This window comes from Halichoerus grypus, chromosome 12, assembly GCF_964656455.1.
Source record: "Halichoerus grypus chromosome 12, mHalGry1.hap1.1, whole genome shotgun sequence".
Lineage (NCBI taxonomy): Eukaryota > Metazoa > Chordata > Mammalia > Carnivora > Phocidae > Halichoerus > Halichoerus grypus.
This window is the reverse complement of record NC_135723.1, coordinates 103,135,027-103,148,435: the sequence shown is the minus strand read 5'-3', so window position 1 is coordinate 103,148,435 and position 13,409 is coordinate 103,135,027. Positions and strand designations below refer to the sequence as shown.

Sequence of the window (13,409 nt, the reverse complement as noted above, 5' to 3'; positions counted from 1 at the left end):
CTGGCAGTCTTGTCCTGGGGGCCAGGCAGAGCCTGCTTCCTCCAAGAAGTGACGTGGCAGCCTCCTGGCTGGGTGCCTTCCCAGGAACATCTATTTAAAATCCCAACACTTCACACGCTTAGTGTCCACACAGGGCTTGGGTTTTCTTTTGATAAAGTAAGTGCCAGATGCCCTTATTCCTATAAAAAGAACAACATGCTGGATGGATTTTTTTCATCAGGAGCTGAAAGGTCACATCTTCTTTGGGTAGAGCCAGCACCCAGTAGTTGCCGGGCTCAGGTGTCCATCCTCCATTGAGTGGACAATTCTTGGCCCTGCATGGAATGTACTCTGGTTCATTAGCTTGAGCAGAGAGGGAGCAGACGCTCTGCCTCCCTGAAGACTTCTGGGTCCCCGGGCTCTGGGTGTGCTTGGGGCTCAGAGTCACAAGCTTGTGCCCTTAGAGACGCCAGGCCTGCACGTCTGACCTCTGCCCAATGCGAGAAGCACTTTAGGACAACGCAGCACATGGCAGCGACCTCCCTCTGCTTGACCTTTCCAGGACAGCCTCTTCCAGGGTTGGGGAGCTAAGCAAGAATGTGAATTGACCTGAAACCTGACTCCTCCAGTCTGCTGCTTCTGTTCACTGGTCATAGGATCAGTGACAAGACTGAGTCTTCTCTATGCATCCAAGTTCAGGTTGCTCCAACGTGGAGAATCTGAGCGGACATTTCACCCACCTGCACCTTCCCAAGGGCAGCTCTTAGCAAAGAGAAAAGTTATACTAATAATGCAAATTTTATATAAAGAAAGGAAAACAGTGGTAAAAGAAAGAAAATCAGGCTCATTCCTTTAGAGCAGATAGTTTCACCAGAGGGTAAAGAGAAGGGGTATCAGAATCACCTGAAAAGTTTTTCCTAATGCACAAGTGCCCTGTGTGTGGGAGAGGGGGAGAGAGAAGGAGATGGAGACACCCCCTGGGCTCTGTCCCCACTGCTTATGACTGGGGACCTTTGCTCCAGCACATCCACTAAATACATGTGAGGGCAGGTAAATATCTCATTGTGAAGTCATCTGGCTTGAATACAGGGTTCATGTCATCTTATGTGTTTAAAGCGCTGATATTTAAATATGGGAACGTTAGTGATGGGAGGAAGTTTGGAGTTATCTAGTTCATTCCAGCAGTGTTTTCAGAACAGGGAAAAGAAACTAAGGCCCAAATAGGTTAGGAAACAGATTTGATGACTAAATGCAAAGGCTTGGATGGGGTGTCTGAGTCTCAAATGAAACTGTTTCAGGTACACATGGCACGGAGACGGGTCTTCCTTCAAGCACTGGCAACTTGAGTTTTCATAGAACTGTGTTAACAAAACCCTCAGTATTAGGGTAAATGGTCTAATGTCCCAGTAATATAAGAACACAGAAAGACTAAAAGGAATGGAAGTTCCCGAGGGCATCAAGGATTTTAGCCACAAACACTCAAATTTCATTAAGCCTCTGTAACAAAAAGATGGAGATGGGTTTGTCTTAATCTCACAATTGATGCATAATTAAAAAGCTTAAAAAAATATAACCACTGGACATCATATATTATTTATCAAAATCTCTCAGGATTAGGTAATTAATTGTCAGTAAAACTTCTCAAGACCAGTGGGAATTCTTCCCATATTTTGAGAGAACGTTTTCCCCTTAGATTTCTCTTATTTCTGATTTCACAAATCCAAGCAGATCATTTCTTCATGTTGAATTAAAATCTCCAGTCATCTTTCTAAGATACTAACAAAGCCTTTGCTGGCTTTTCAAACGAAGACTTAGCTTCTGACTCTGAGAACCTGAGGTCTGCCGCCAAGAGCTGCTCATTGGGAAGCATGAGCACTAATTCACGGACTCCACTGAGACACCAGCAGGAACAGAGCTGACTGCAAGGTGGCATGTGACATTCATCAACCTTCCCATGGAAGCGATCACACAAGATGGTGATTCTGACCATTTCCCTCAGCTATTAGCCATTCAGTATGCAATATGGTGAGTTTACAATGATAACAAGTTACAGACCCTAGTTATTTCTTGGAATACCCTGCTTTAGTGGTATATGGGTGGTCCAATGTGAGGAACATGGCTTTTCTATTTTTTAGTAATTCACTGACACCATGTCCTGTCTTGTCCTCCTTCCACGTCCCCCACCTCCCAGCATCCATTCTAACTAGACTGGCCCTGTAGGATCCCCTTGGCTACTGTTGTTCTCTGGCTGTTTTTTGAATCTGATCCTCTAACCTTCTCATTGATTCTAAGAGATCTCAACATCCCTGCAGTTAATTCCTCTTCTGCTCTGGTCTCCAGATTTGAGGGCTGCTGTTTGCAAGAGCGCAGCCCAGAGGTGGAATCTTTAATGCTGTTTCTTCATCTTGTCTGGTTCACCCCACTCTGCACAGTGGCTGGCATGGTACTTCCTGGGCCCTGCTGGCAAGTTATGGACAATAAACTGTGAACAGAAGTGCCCAGGGTGTCATTTCCAGGCCTGGGAGGAGGGCAGCCCCAGCAGCGTGGGACCGTGGTGACGGTCCCCCACTTACACCCTGATCTAGGGGGCATGTGTGATCATGGTGAGAGAGTCTCTGTATTGCTTTGAGTTACGGAGGTGGTGTTTGGTTTGCTTTGTTTTTGTGTTCTGTTATTCACAGAGACCTAGCCTATCCTGGCTCCTTCCTGCCTCATCTGATGGGACTTGAGTTTGGGGGGGGGGGGGATGCCGGGCTGCCAAGCATAAGTCACGAGCTCTGCCTTAGCACTGACTGCAGGGCAGACTCTGGATCAGATTTTTCTTGTTTCCTCACACTGAAGCTGTGTTCACCTTGCAGGGTCCCTGGCTGCTATCCCAGATGCCACGGGCCTCCATCCAGAGATTCCAGAAGCAGAGTACTGGGTCTTCTTCAGCACATACTGCTGCCTCACCTTGACTCCGGCCAGAAAATCAGAAGAATACCCCAAGATCGACTCGGATAACTCCCCAGCCCAGCACCGAACTATCCACTGTGTAGTTTAGATGGCAACTCCTGGCTCGTGTGCTCCGGGGTACAGAGCAGGACCCTGCGTTGGACAGCCGGTCACCATGGTGATGAGGGAACGAGGGGACCAGAAGAGGGAGGTTATGGGTGAGGAAGTCCTCGTCTCTCGGGAGAAGTCCCGAATGCGGCTGCACGGCAGGGCGTTCACCTGGGCTCTGCTGTGGGCTCCGGGGGACGCCGTGCTTTGAGGTGTGCTTGTCCGACCTTCTGCTCTTTCCGTGGCAGACACCGTCTAATCTGGGCACACGGGCGTCTGAGACATCAACAGCCACGGGCAGTAGGCAGGCAGGCGGCAGGGGGTTTAGCTTCATGGGACGTTTCCCTTCGCGTGCGCTCGTGTGCGATAACACGTACTAGTGTTAGCTGTTTTGTGTGGTGCGACCACACTAGCCCGTGCTTTCATGCATATGCTCCTTCAACAGGCATTCACAGGAAGGTATCTGAGCTCTTAGTGTTCAGACGAGGGACAAAGATCCGTGTCTTACTCAAGGCGTCCGGTGGCTGAGGGGCAGAGCGGGGACTCAAACTCAGGCCTCTGGGGCTGGAAGTCCGTGCTCGAGAAACGCCTTGCAGGGAGCCAACTGCATTAGGGGCCGCTGCCAAGAGCAGCTACGCCAAGGTGACGGTCTGCTCAGAACCCGAGCAGCCATTCCAGCCGACGTGCATGTGCAAAAAATGAAATGTAGAAAGTGCCACGAGAGGCAGGGGGTCAGGGGGCTGGGTTTGGAACCCCTTACTGGCAGCGTGGCCACGGAGGAGTCACTGAACGTGGGTAAGGCGAAGTTTCCACAGCTGTGACACAGGCTAGGGTAGTGCTTTCTTCCTAGGGCTCCGTACAGAGGACTCGATGCGTTTCCTCGCGCAGCAAGGCGTGCAAGAATGACTGAGTGGCAGGCAGACGTTCCTGGTCCTACCCCTTCGGCGGGTAACCCCGACTTGCATTAACAAAGGGGTGGTCTGGGCCTGGGTGGCTGTAATCCCACAGCCTTCCGCTCCTGGTCAGAGGGTCGCCAGCATCCCCGGTGGCATGCCCACCTCCTTCATCTCCGGGGATAAACGGTGAAACGTAACTGAAATGAGGTTCGCAGTTACTGTTGCTTTTCAACAACCAGGTTGTTGCTGAGGGACATTCGTGGACGTGGAAACCCTGACAGTGAAGGGAGGGAGACCAGCTGACTTCTGTGGGATGTTGACATCCTCAGGGCAGTTTCTAGAATGCCTGGGTCTAAGTTTGGAGCTGAGGCAGCACCACAAGGACAGATAAGAATGGCGTGTGTGGGAGACAAGCTGGCAGGATGGTCCAACGGGATCTGAGGGGCACAGGAGGCCACAGTGGGCTCAGATGCACTTGGACCAGCCCAGTGGGCCCACAGGCCCTTGACAGCCAGTCACATCTAGACTGGCCATCTTAGTCTCCCCGGATGCCTGACACCTTCATCCCTTGCCATGGACCACTGTCCAGAGTCTGGAAACCTGAAGGCATCCCTCCGTGGATGAGGATGGCATAGACGGAATGAACCTCATCATATCGATGTCTGGGCTGAATGAATGGTGAGCAGTTGTAGCTTTTCTCTGTGTCTCTCTACAGGTAACATTTAGATGCTATCCAAGTCAGAATCATTAATACTTTATGGAGTTGGGCAGGAAAAATGCTCATTTTATACATTAAATACTGAGAGCATTCGGCTTATGGCTCAGAATGACTGCCGTTGGGTTTAGCCAATGCTCTGCCCCATGGTGCCTCATAGGTCTGTGGCTTTTCCAGATGCTGATTACATTTTAGGTATTTTCATCATAATTTCCATGTCATATCCTCCCTCAGAAGTCACAGATGAAGTGGAATATAATTTTTTGAAGTATTTAATTTCTACAAGCACTCATGAAACGTCATTTTTTTTTTAACCGAGTCACAAGACTTTGGTGCTCATAAAGAAAACAGCTATCTTTGTGGCAGGTGTCAGCACGGAGTGAGGGATGGCAATCCAGCCTGGGGAACCTCAAAGCAGAGGGAAGGTTGCCGAAGAGATGTTCATATCTGTACACATATCCCTTCCAGGTTGATCTGGAACTCAAAGCCCTTCCTCCATAAAGATATCACAGACAATAATTTATGAGTGGATAGAGTTTAATAGTTTTCAAAACTGATGCCAGGGAAGAATTAACTACACATTCATGCTCCTGACTCCTGACCATGCTAGATGAGAAAGTGGAGTTGATGTCTGCTGGGTTTCCAGGTTGGAGAAATTACAAGGTAAAGTGACAGTAGGTTTAAGAGCGGTGCTCCCCCATGCCAGGAGCTATGCTAAGACCTGCATTAGCTTATTTAATTTCCTTTATGACCTTAGGGAGCGCGGATTGCTGTTACCCTTGCTTTGCAGACAAGTAAGCAGAGACACAAAGAGTGAACACTCATCCAAGTTCACGGAGCTTCTAAGTGGTGAAGCTCGTGTTCAACCACAGCTACGCCATCCTCACGGGACAGCTCCGTCAAGCCAGTCACAAGCTTCTGGCCATGCACTGGTGAAGATTTCTCGGACTGGCCAAAGATTTCCCATCCTGTCAATCAGAGAAGTAACCAACACTAAGTCCAAAGAACTAGGAATCCGTGGTTTGAATAATAACATATAAGACTTGCACACAATTCCAAGTCCATCGAACAACTGGCTGCATAACTTATTTTAAAACCATCAGTCCAGTCAGAATGATGTACGATGGGTACATAAATTCACTTCAATCCACCACCAGGGCAGTTTTCGAGCAACTGAAATGCCCTAACCAGGTACTTCAGAGATGGTTAATATGAAAGAAGCCCATCAAGAGTCTACACGCCACAGTGTCTCCATACAAGGTGCAAAATATCATTATCTAAATGTATGTCAGGAAGTTTAAAAAATAGCTTCAGAGGCGCTGGAAGCACCTTCTCACCGGTACAATGATGTATGATATATCCCCCAGCTCCCTCACACAGTCCAAGGCTGGGGCTGTGCCCCACAAGACGGACTGTCACCATGATCCTAAAACCAAGGTCCCAGGTGGCTTGGTCTGCTTGCGACCTGCGCCGAGTGGGCGCCAGACACACCGAACATCAACGTGCAGTAAAGCAGACACAGCATCCAAGTACTTAATAAACCATGATTTTAAACTGACGTCAATATGCGTGTTCCACGGTAAATATGACTTGAGAGCTTTGTTTTGATCTCATGCAATGGAGAAAGTCTGGTGTGATGGGGATGAACAGGGAAGAGCCCTCCCTGTGGAAAGTGCACACTAAGTCATCCCACAGATCTCCACAAATGCCTTCGCCCATGATGACGTCTCTTCCCACGGAAGCCTTTCCCCATCAACGTCCTTTGAATAATCAGAACTGTAAGGCATGGAATCACAGCAAAACCACGAATCATGAGGTAACGGATTTATCCACCTGGGGCCCCGCCGGACCCTTTGTTGATGTTGCTCAGAGCACCTCACTGGGATAAAAAGCTGCCAGGTCATCAGTGCTGACCCCGGACAAGATGTTCTAGGAAACAGCGTCAAGAACTGCAACACAGGCCTGAGACTTGTCCTGTTGCGGCCTCTGGACGCAAGGTTGAACCGGGCACGTCAGGACCGCATGACCAGGCTTAGATGTAAGTGGGCAGCACAGGATGAGCCAGCCTAGCAAAACCCTACCTGATTTCACAGCAGGCCTGACCACAGTGAGAACAGTGTTTCTAGAGCATTCTGGGCTCGAACTCGGGACGTGCTAACATATCTCTGTCCACGGCAGCTGTGGGAAAGGGGCCTCGCTGGCCAGCCTGGCCACATCCGCTCCTGCCCCACACCAGCCCTCGGCGGGGCACAGTCAGCCCAGGGCACGGCAGACAGGGATCTGGGGGTCCCGGGTACGTGGACAGAGGGCAGGGTGCCATGAGGGCCGTGACCCTGGGGAGGAGGTGGGAGCACCGGGGCTACAGGAAACGGAAGGACAGGGGCAACAGTGGGCACCAGGCATGGGCACAGCAGAAGGCGTCGCGGTCTGCACGGACTTTCATGGACTTTTCCCGAAATCTGGGCACTGTAGCTCAGGCACCACCTGACCAGATGGATCCTCAAACCAAGCTAGAGGAATGCGCACAAGGGAAGCTAGCTGAGGGCTCTACTAAGCATTATTCCTGCTGACTTCCACGGGGCAAGGCTGCCTGGCCATGCAGGGTCCTCGGATCTGGCCACATCTTCCAAGCACCTTTAAGCTCTGGACTAGTTCAGGTTAAAATTCAACCCTGGGATTACATCCATTCCAAACCACAAATTAAATAAATATCCTTCAGGCCACTTTCTCAGCTCTGTCCATCATTCCAGCCCGATGATCCCAGGCTGTGCCCCAAGTTCACCGCCCTCTCGCACCCACCAGCGTCTCAGAGGAGTTGAGGGAATAAGGGCTTCTCTATGTGGGGGAAGACCTGGTTCTCAAGTGACCCCAACACCTCCCACTTTCCCTGGGGTACAAGCCACTTCATGACACGGGCACGTCCGTGAACAACGGTATTTATCTTGGAGCACGCAGATGACTGCTGAGATAGCAGAAGTGTGGATGTCTCACAGCTGGGCTGACACACTGGACGGCTTCGAGTCTCGTTAGAAAACCACAGGCCACCAATCCTGTGCTGTACCAGCATTCCCCGTGTGCATGCTGGTGATGCGGGAGATGGAAACACTACGAACAGGAATATAAACCTGCATCAGACTGGGAATTCTTAACAGGGCCCAGGATTGGAGTTCTCAAAAAAACCCCAAGAATATCTTCATTTTCACTTCTGGGTAGCCAACCTCAGTAAACCTTAACACAGTTGTAGGACAGTATGAAGGAGTTTTAAATCTTATACTAAAGTCAAAATTCTGTGTCACTGCATGACATTTGCCCAGAATAATAAAACAAAGATTGCATTTTGCTTATCAAAATCAGTCGGTGGCCACCATGAGCTGAGGACTCAGCAAATCGGAGAGGTACGCAGAGCTGTTTCCAGCCAACGGGTGGGTCACTTCGGTTAACTGGACAGATTTTCCCACAGGGTGGGTGCACACCTCTGCTCAAGGAGCTCAGGCTCCCAGCAGCCCCCATGTTTCCCACCTCGTCTCGCCCTCAGCCTGATGTCAGCATCCTGAAAGGTCCAATGCGTTAAGACCCCTTTTGGGAAACAAAGCAAATCGATATTGCATTCGATATTCTGAGTCCACGAACGGCAGAGTCTCTCCCCACTGACCCAGTCTCGTATCTTCTCAGAGCTCACAATTCCAAGCATGTCAGGCCCTCTGCAAACACTTCCAGGGTGTTCCCCACCCCAAAATTTTTTTCAATTTTTTTTTTTTTTTAGAAGTGGTGTCTGGAAGTGAAATAGTTAAGTCACAGATTAGAAAAAGACAATCTTCAAAGTTCACCCATTATTCACACAGGAACCAAGATTCCTGGGGCTCTCAGTCCCCCAACTTGAGAAATCCAAGCATCAGCGTCTATAACCTTCCAGGAAACACCACTAAGTGGATGAAGCTGCCGCATCAGCTATGATCGATTTAAAATATTTGGGGCTCTGTTATCACACCAACACAATTTCGTGTAAATGCCTTGAAGAAAAATTTCCTTTCAATGGATTTGCTAAAGCAAAAGCTTAACTTGAATTGCCAAGCGATGAGTTTTTTATTTTATTGGGAAGATATTAAAAAAGATATTTTAAATCTTCTGGTTATGAATTTTTTTTTTAAGGAGATTAGTCCTAGAGCTGTCTAGGCTTTAACTGCCAGGACCCCAGGATCTTTCCTTTTTTGGGGGGGCCTTCAGGTCACTACTGCACTGACCTCTCTGGGACTTGGGGCCAGCCGCTCATGGGCCTGGCTGTGCACATGACCAGAGTGGACACTGGCCAGTTTCCTTTTCATTCCAGTGACACCCTCAGGTGGGGCCAAGGACAATACAGCAAAAAAATCTTCAGGTTGATTCTCCTGGGGCCCAGAAAGCAACTTAAAATCTGGAATCCTAAGTGCTCTGAGCCTTGCCAGTCCCACGTTAGAATAAACCCCTCGGAGGGGTGACCGCGCTGGAGAGGACAGCCCTGATGGGCACCCCCATTCTGGCATGTCTGCTGGAAAACAGGCCCTACAGAAATCAGGTTGGCCGTGGTATCAGGAAGGGCGACTCGGGGGCGGGGATGGAACAGGAAGGGGCTCAGGACAACTTTCTGGGATGATGGGATACTCGATGTCTTGATTGGGGTGCACAGTACAGACATCTGTCAAACTCATACCAAACTGTGTCCTGATGATTGTGCATTTCGTTGTATACAACTTTTACAAGAGATCAAGTCATAGATTTTTATGCTTTGGAGACCTCAGTGAAATGATGATGGTAACTGATAATAAGCTTATGGATCTCTCTGCTGTAGGCCCGTTGGTGCATAAAGCCCCACAGTGCAGAGTCCTGGCTTGAGGAATGCACAGCACTGAGGAAAAATGGTGTTTTCTGGGCTTGATAATTCCTTGACCTCCCCTTGGCCTAGCATGGTGAACTGTCCCCACGGCCACGGGGTCTCAGGCAGGGAGGTGCAGAAGACATAATCTGTTTATTGGCCCAATGCTGACGCAGAAGCATCCTGATCCACACCTGGATTTGTAGAAAGGAATTTTCCTGGACTTGAACAATGATACTCCCCAGGACATGTTCCTTAGCTTTGTGTGAACTTTGGCAGATCACTTAAGCTTCTCTTGCCTCATGTGGGAAACGTCAATGATACTCCTGTCACCATGTTGTTGTGAGGGCACTATGGGCTGAATGCGCCCCTGAGAATTCAAGTTGAAGCCTGAGTCCCCAGTAGGATGGTGTTAGGAGGTGGGGTCTTTGGGAGGGGATGAGATCATGAGGGGGGAGCCCCCATGGTGGGATCAGTGCCCTGATAAGGAGATGAGGAGACCAGCTCTCTCTCTCCCCCTCTCTGCCGTGTGTGGGCGCAGTGAAGACACTGTCTATGAGGTGGGTCCTCGACAGACACCGGATTGGCCGGCGCCCTGATCTTGGACTTGCAGCCCCCAGAACTGTGAGGAGTAAATGCTTGTTGTTTAAGCCCCCGGTCTACAGTGCCCTTTAGAGCTGACTCAGACGGACAGTTAGATGAGGCTACAGATAAGAAAGTGCTCAGAACAGTGACCAGAACGCGATAGCGATCAATACATGATCGTTGCTGTTACAACAGAAGTCTCATCCGCGTGGAGACAGATTATAAATGTTCAAGAAGAGAGCCTCCCGCTCACATTTTTAGTTATTTAATAATGCATTCCAGTGGAGAACTCTGGCACAGAGGAAAGCCAGCAGGAGAAAACGTGCACCAGGGCGCATGTCCTCGAAACAGCAAATCACCCGGACCAGCTTCTTCGGAAAGCTCTGCCCGTTATTTCTTCTCCAGCTCTCCCTCCACCCCCAGGCAAAACAAGACACCCTACCTCTTGGGGAGGGGCTCGGGAAACCTCGGTATTCGCAGACCTCCCAGAACAGCGCCTCCTGCCCCTTCCGCCGGGAGTTTGGGTTCTGGAAAGCTCTGCGCACCTGGCCACCAGGTGAGGGCTCCCACTGACGGCCTGATGCTCCCTGACGCTCCAACAGCGTCTTTGTAACCTGGCGGAACCTCAAGAAACGGGAGGTAAACTTACAGCGGAGGTCAAAGGCGACAGCCACCATCACCGCCGGTCTTGCGGCAGCAGGGCCCCCAGAGCTGTCCAGCCCACCGTGCGGCTCACCTTCATACAGCCAGTCGCTGAGGCCGTTGTAGATCACGCCCTCCTTCCCAGTCGAGACCACACGGATGGCCTGCTTCCCGACGTGCGCACAGTAGTAGATATTGTTTTCGAAGATAAATATCTAATTGGGAGGAGAGAAAACACCGCGTTAACCCAGGACATGGTTCTAAATACGGTGCTCTTAAGAAATCTGAAGGCGGTGGTGTGGTTTGCTTTGGCCTGCCGCATTTCTCCGGTAGAACCGGTAGAACGAAGCCAGTGTCGGGATCACCTGGGGCTCACCCACGTACCCCTACGTCTCCCCCATCCCCACTTCACACAGTTTGCCCCAGGACGGGACAATGTGTGGTCTCATACTTCAGGCACTTCCACGCAAACCGCAATGACTATTTCCCATTATTGTCCCGTTCCTAGCAATTCCGATGGGGGGGGGGGGAAGGAAACACCAGGAACCTGGCATTTATTCATTCAACAGTCATTACGATTACTTAGTGGCACCTCCTCTAAGGGGCCATGATTAATGGGGTGGGACATATAATGTGCTTTCGTTCTCCTTACAGTCCGGGAAAGAAGACAAACTTTACCAGGAAAATGTTCTGATGGGGGCAGGGGGAGCTCCGGGAAGACGTAACAGGATTCCCCAATTTAGGTCTAAGGATTCCCTGAGAACATGACGGAAAATTTTTTTATTGTGGGAAAATATACACGACACAAAATTTGCCACCATAACCATGGTTAAGCGAATAATCTGGTGGCATTGCGCATATTCACACTACGTGCCACCATCGCTGTCACCGTCTCCAGAACCTTCCTGTCGTCCCCAGCTGACACTCTGTCCCCACGAAACACTGATGCTCACCCCTCCCCAGCCCCTGGAGCCCCCCGCATCTGCCATCAGTCTCCACGAATCTGGTGACTTGGAGCATCTCGGGTAAATGGAATCACACGGTATCTGTCCTCCTGCGACTTTATTTCACTCAGCATAAAGTCCTCAAGGGTCACCCGTGCTGTGACAAGTGACGGGGTTTCGAGAAAGTGCTGTTCACGCTGTGGCTCAGTGAACAGTAGGATGGAGATGGGCTGAGAACCTCGCTGCACAGAAGAAACAGAATGGGAGGAGAGCTGAGCCGAGGTGGGCACAGGGTGTCGGCGGAGGTGGACAGGGGCTCCGTGTGGGCTGTCCTGTCAGGGGCAAGGTGGCAGGGGGAGCCAGGGGCCGGCAGGACCGGCTCCTCTTGTGGAACCCCACCAGCAGCAGGGAGCAATACAGTTAGATGTGAGCCTGGGGATGAGAAGGCAGCGGGGCCTTGGGGGGGCACCGTGTGCCCGGCCCCGTCATCTGAGGGTGCTCACGAGGGGGTGGTGGGGACACCAGCCAGGGGACAGCTGTGAGGGTCTGCTGACCACGCTCAGTGAACCCAGGTCTGGGTGAAGGGCTGACGCGAGGTAAAGCTGTTCCTGAGCCGCTGGGTGGTGGTGACCCATTCGTGGAGGAAGAGGACGGTCTCGGTCAGTGGCTCTTGAATTCTGGTGCCCACTAGAATGATCCGGGGAGCTCTTAAAAATCCCACTCTCCGGTCCATCAGCTCAGCCCAATGATCAGTATCGAGGGGTGAGAGCCAGGAATCAGAATGTTAAAGAAAGATCCCACGTGATTCCAATGTGCAGCCAAATTTATAAACCCATGGCCCAGGAGAAACCTAATGTCCCCTGAAGCTCTGCAAGTAAAAACGAGCCGACAGAATGCCCGTGCTCTCTGAGGTACTGATCTGTTGTGCCCCGAGTTTCTGCACCTGCACTCGGCCTTCCGTGCCCACGGGGCCATGTCCACGGAAACTGAGCCGCGTGGGCCAGGCACAGGACTCAAACCAGGTGTTCTTCTTTTAAAGAGACTAAAAAACATACTGTCAGTGTCATTTAGGAGACCACAAAGAGAGGGTATTTTGCACAGCACAGGAAGGGGTGGAAATACTAACTTTTTTTTTTTTTTTTTTTTACTGAAAACGCACAAAAGGCGGTTTCCCCAGATGGCTCTCACCGACGGCAGATCTGAAAGCACCAAGTGTCAGTTTTCTGCTCAGGGCGCCTGGTGCTTCAAGGATTCCCTTCAACCAGGAGGGAGCTGGAAAACTTCCAGACACAAGTATACATCCTAATTTAACTTCAGTAGCTGTTCTCGTGAGTTTGCCTAAGGGAAAGATGTATCACTAAATTTTAACTTCTTTTATGTGTTCTAAGCCTATAGTAAATTTTTGAATCAAGTCAGACTGCAGCCAATTAATATTTGGAGTGAGTAAGATGTGCTGTGATAGATATTAAATCTTTTATCACCTTGGTTTTATTTTTAATGGAAGGAAAATGAAAAGAAACACGTTGTAGGAAGAGTGCGTTTTGCTTGGGAGACGTTTTCCGATCCCTCCAGATGTGCAGGTGGAGCTCCCGGGGTCGGAGACCAGGGCCACACGGCTCTGGGCCTGAAGACCTACGCAGGCAGGGGCAGGGCAGGCACTGGGGCGGGCGAGGGGCGGAGTCCTCCACTCTCCAGCCCTGCTCAGCGCGCAGCTCATCGCCGTGGTTCCTGGCGCCCTGGGATTGTCTCCATGGCTC

General features: G+C 50.5%; 1 protein-coding gene across 5 annotated transcripts in view; it reads right to left on the bottom strand.

Moving 5' to 3' along the window:
• The window catches only part of DPP6 (dipeptidyl peptidase like 6), an 898,846-nt gene that overhangs the window by 118,531 nt on the left and 766,906 nt on the right, over nucleotides 1-13,409 (bottom strand). For all 5 annotated transcript variants that reach the window (XM_078059778.1, XM_078059780.1, XM_078059777.1 and 2 more), the window contains exon 8: nucleotides 10,803-10,923. In XM_078059778.1, the coding sequence (XP_077915904.1) occupies nucleotides 10,803-10,923 (121 nt within the window). The remainder of the gene's footprint in view (nucleotides 1-10,802; nucleotides 10,924-13,409) is intronic.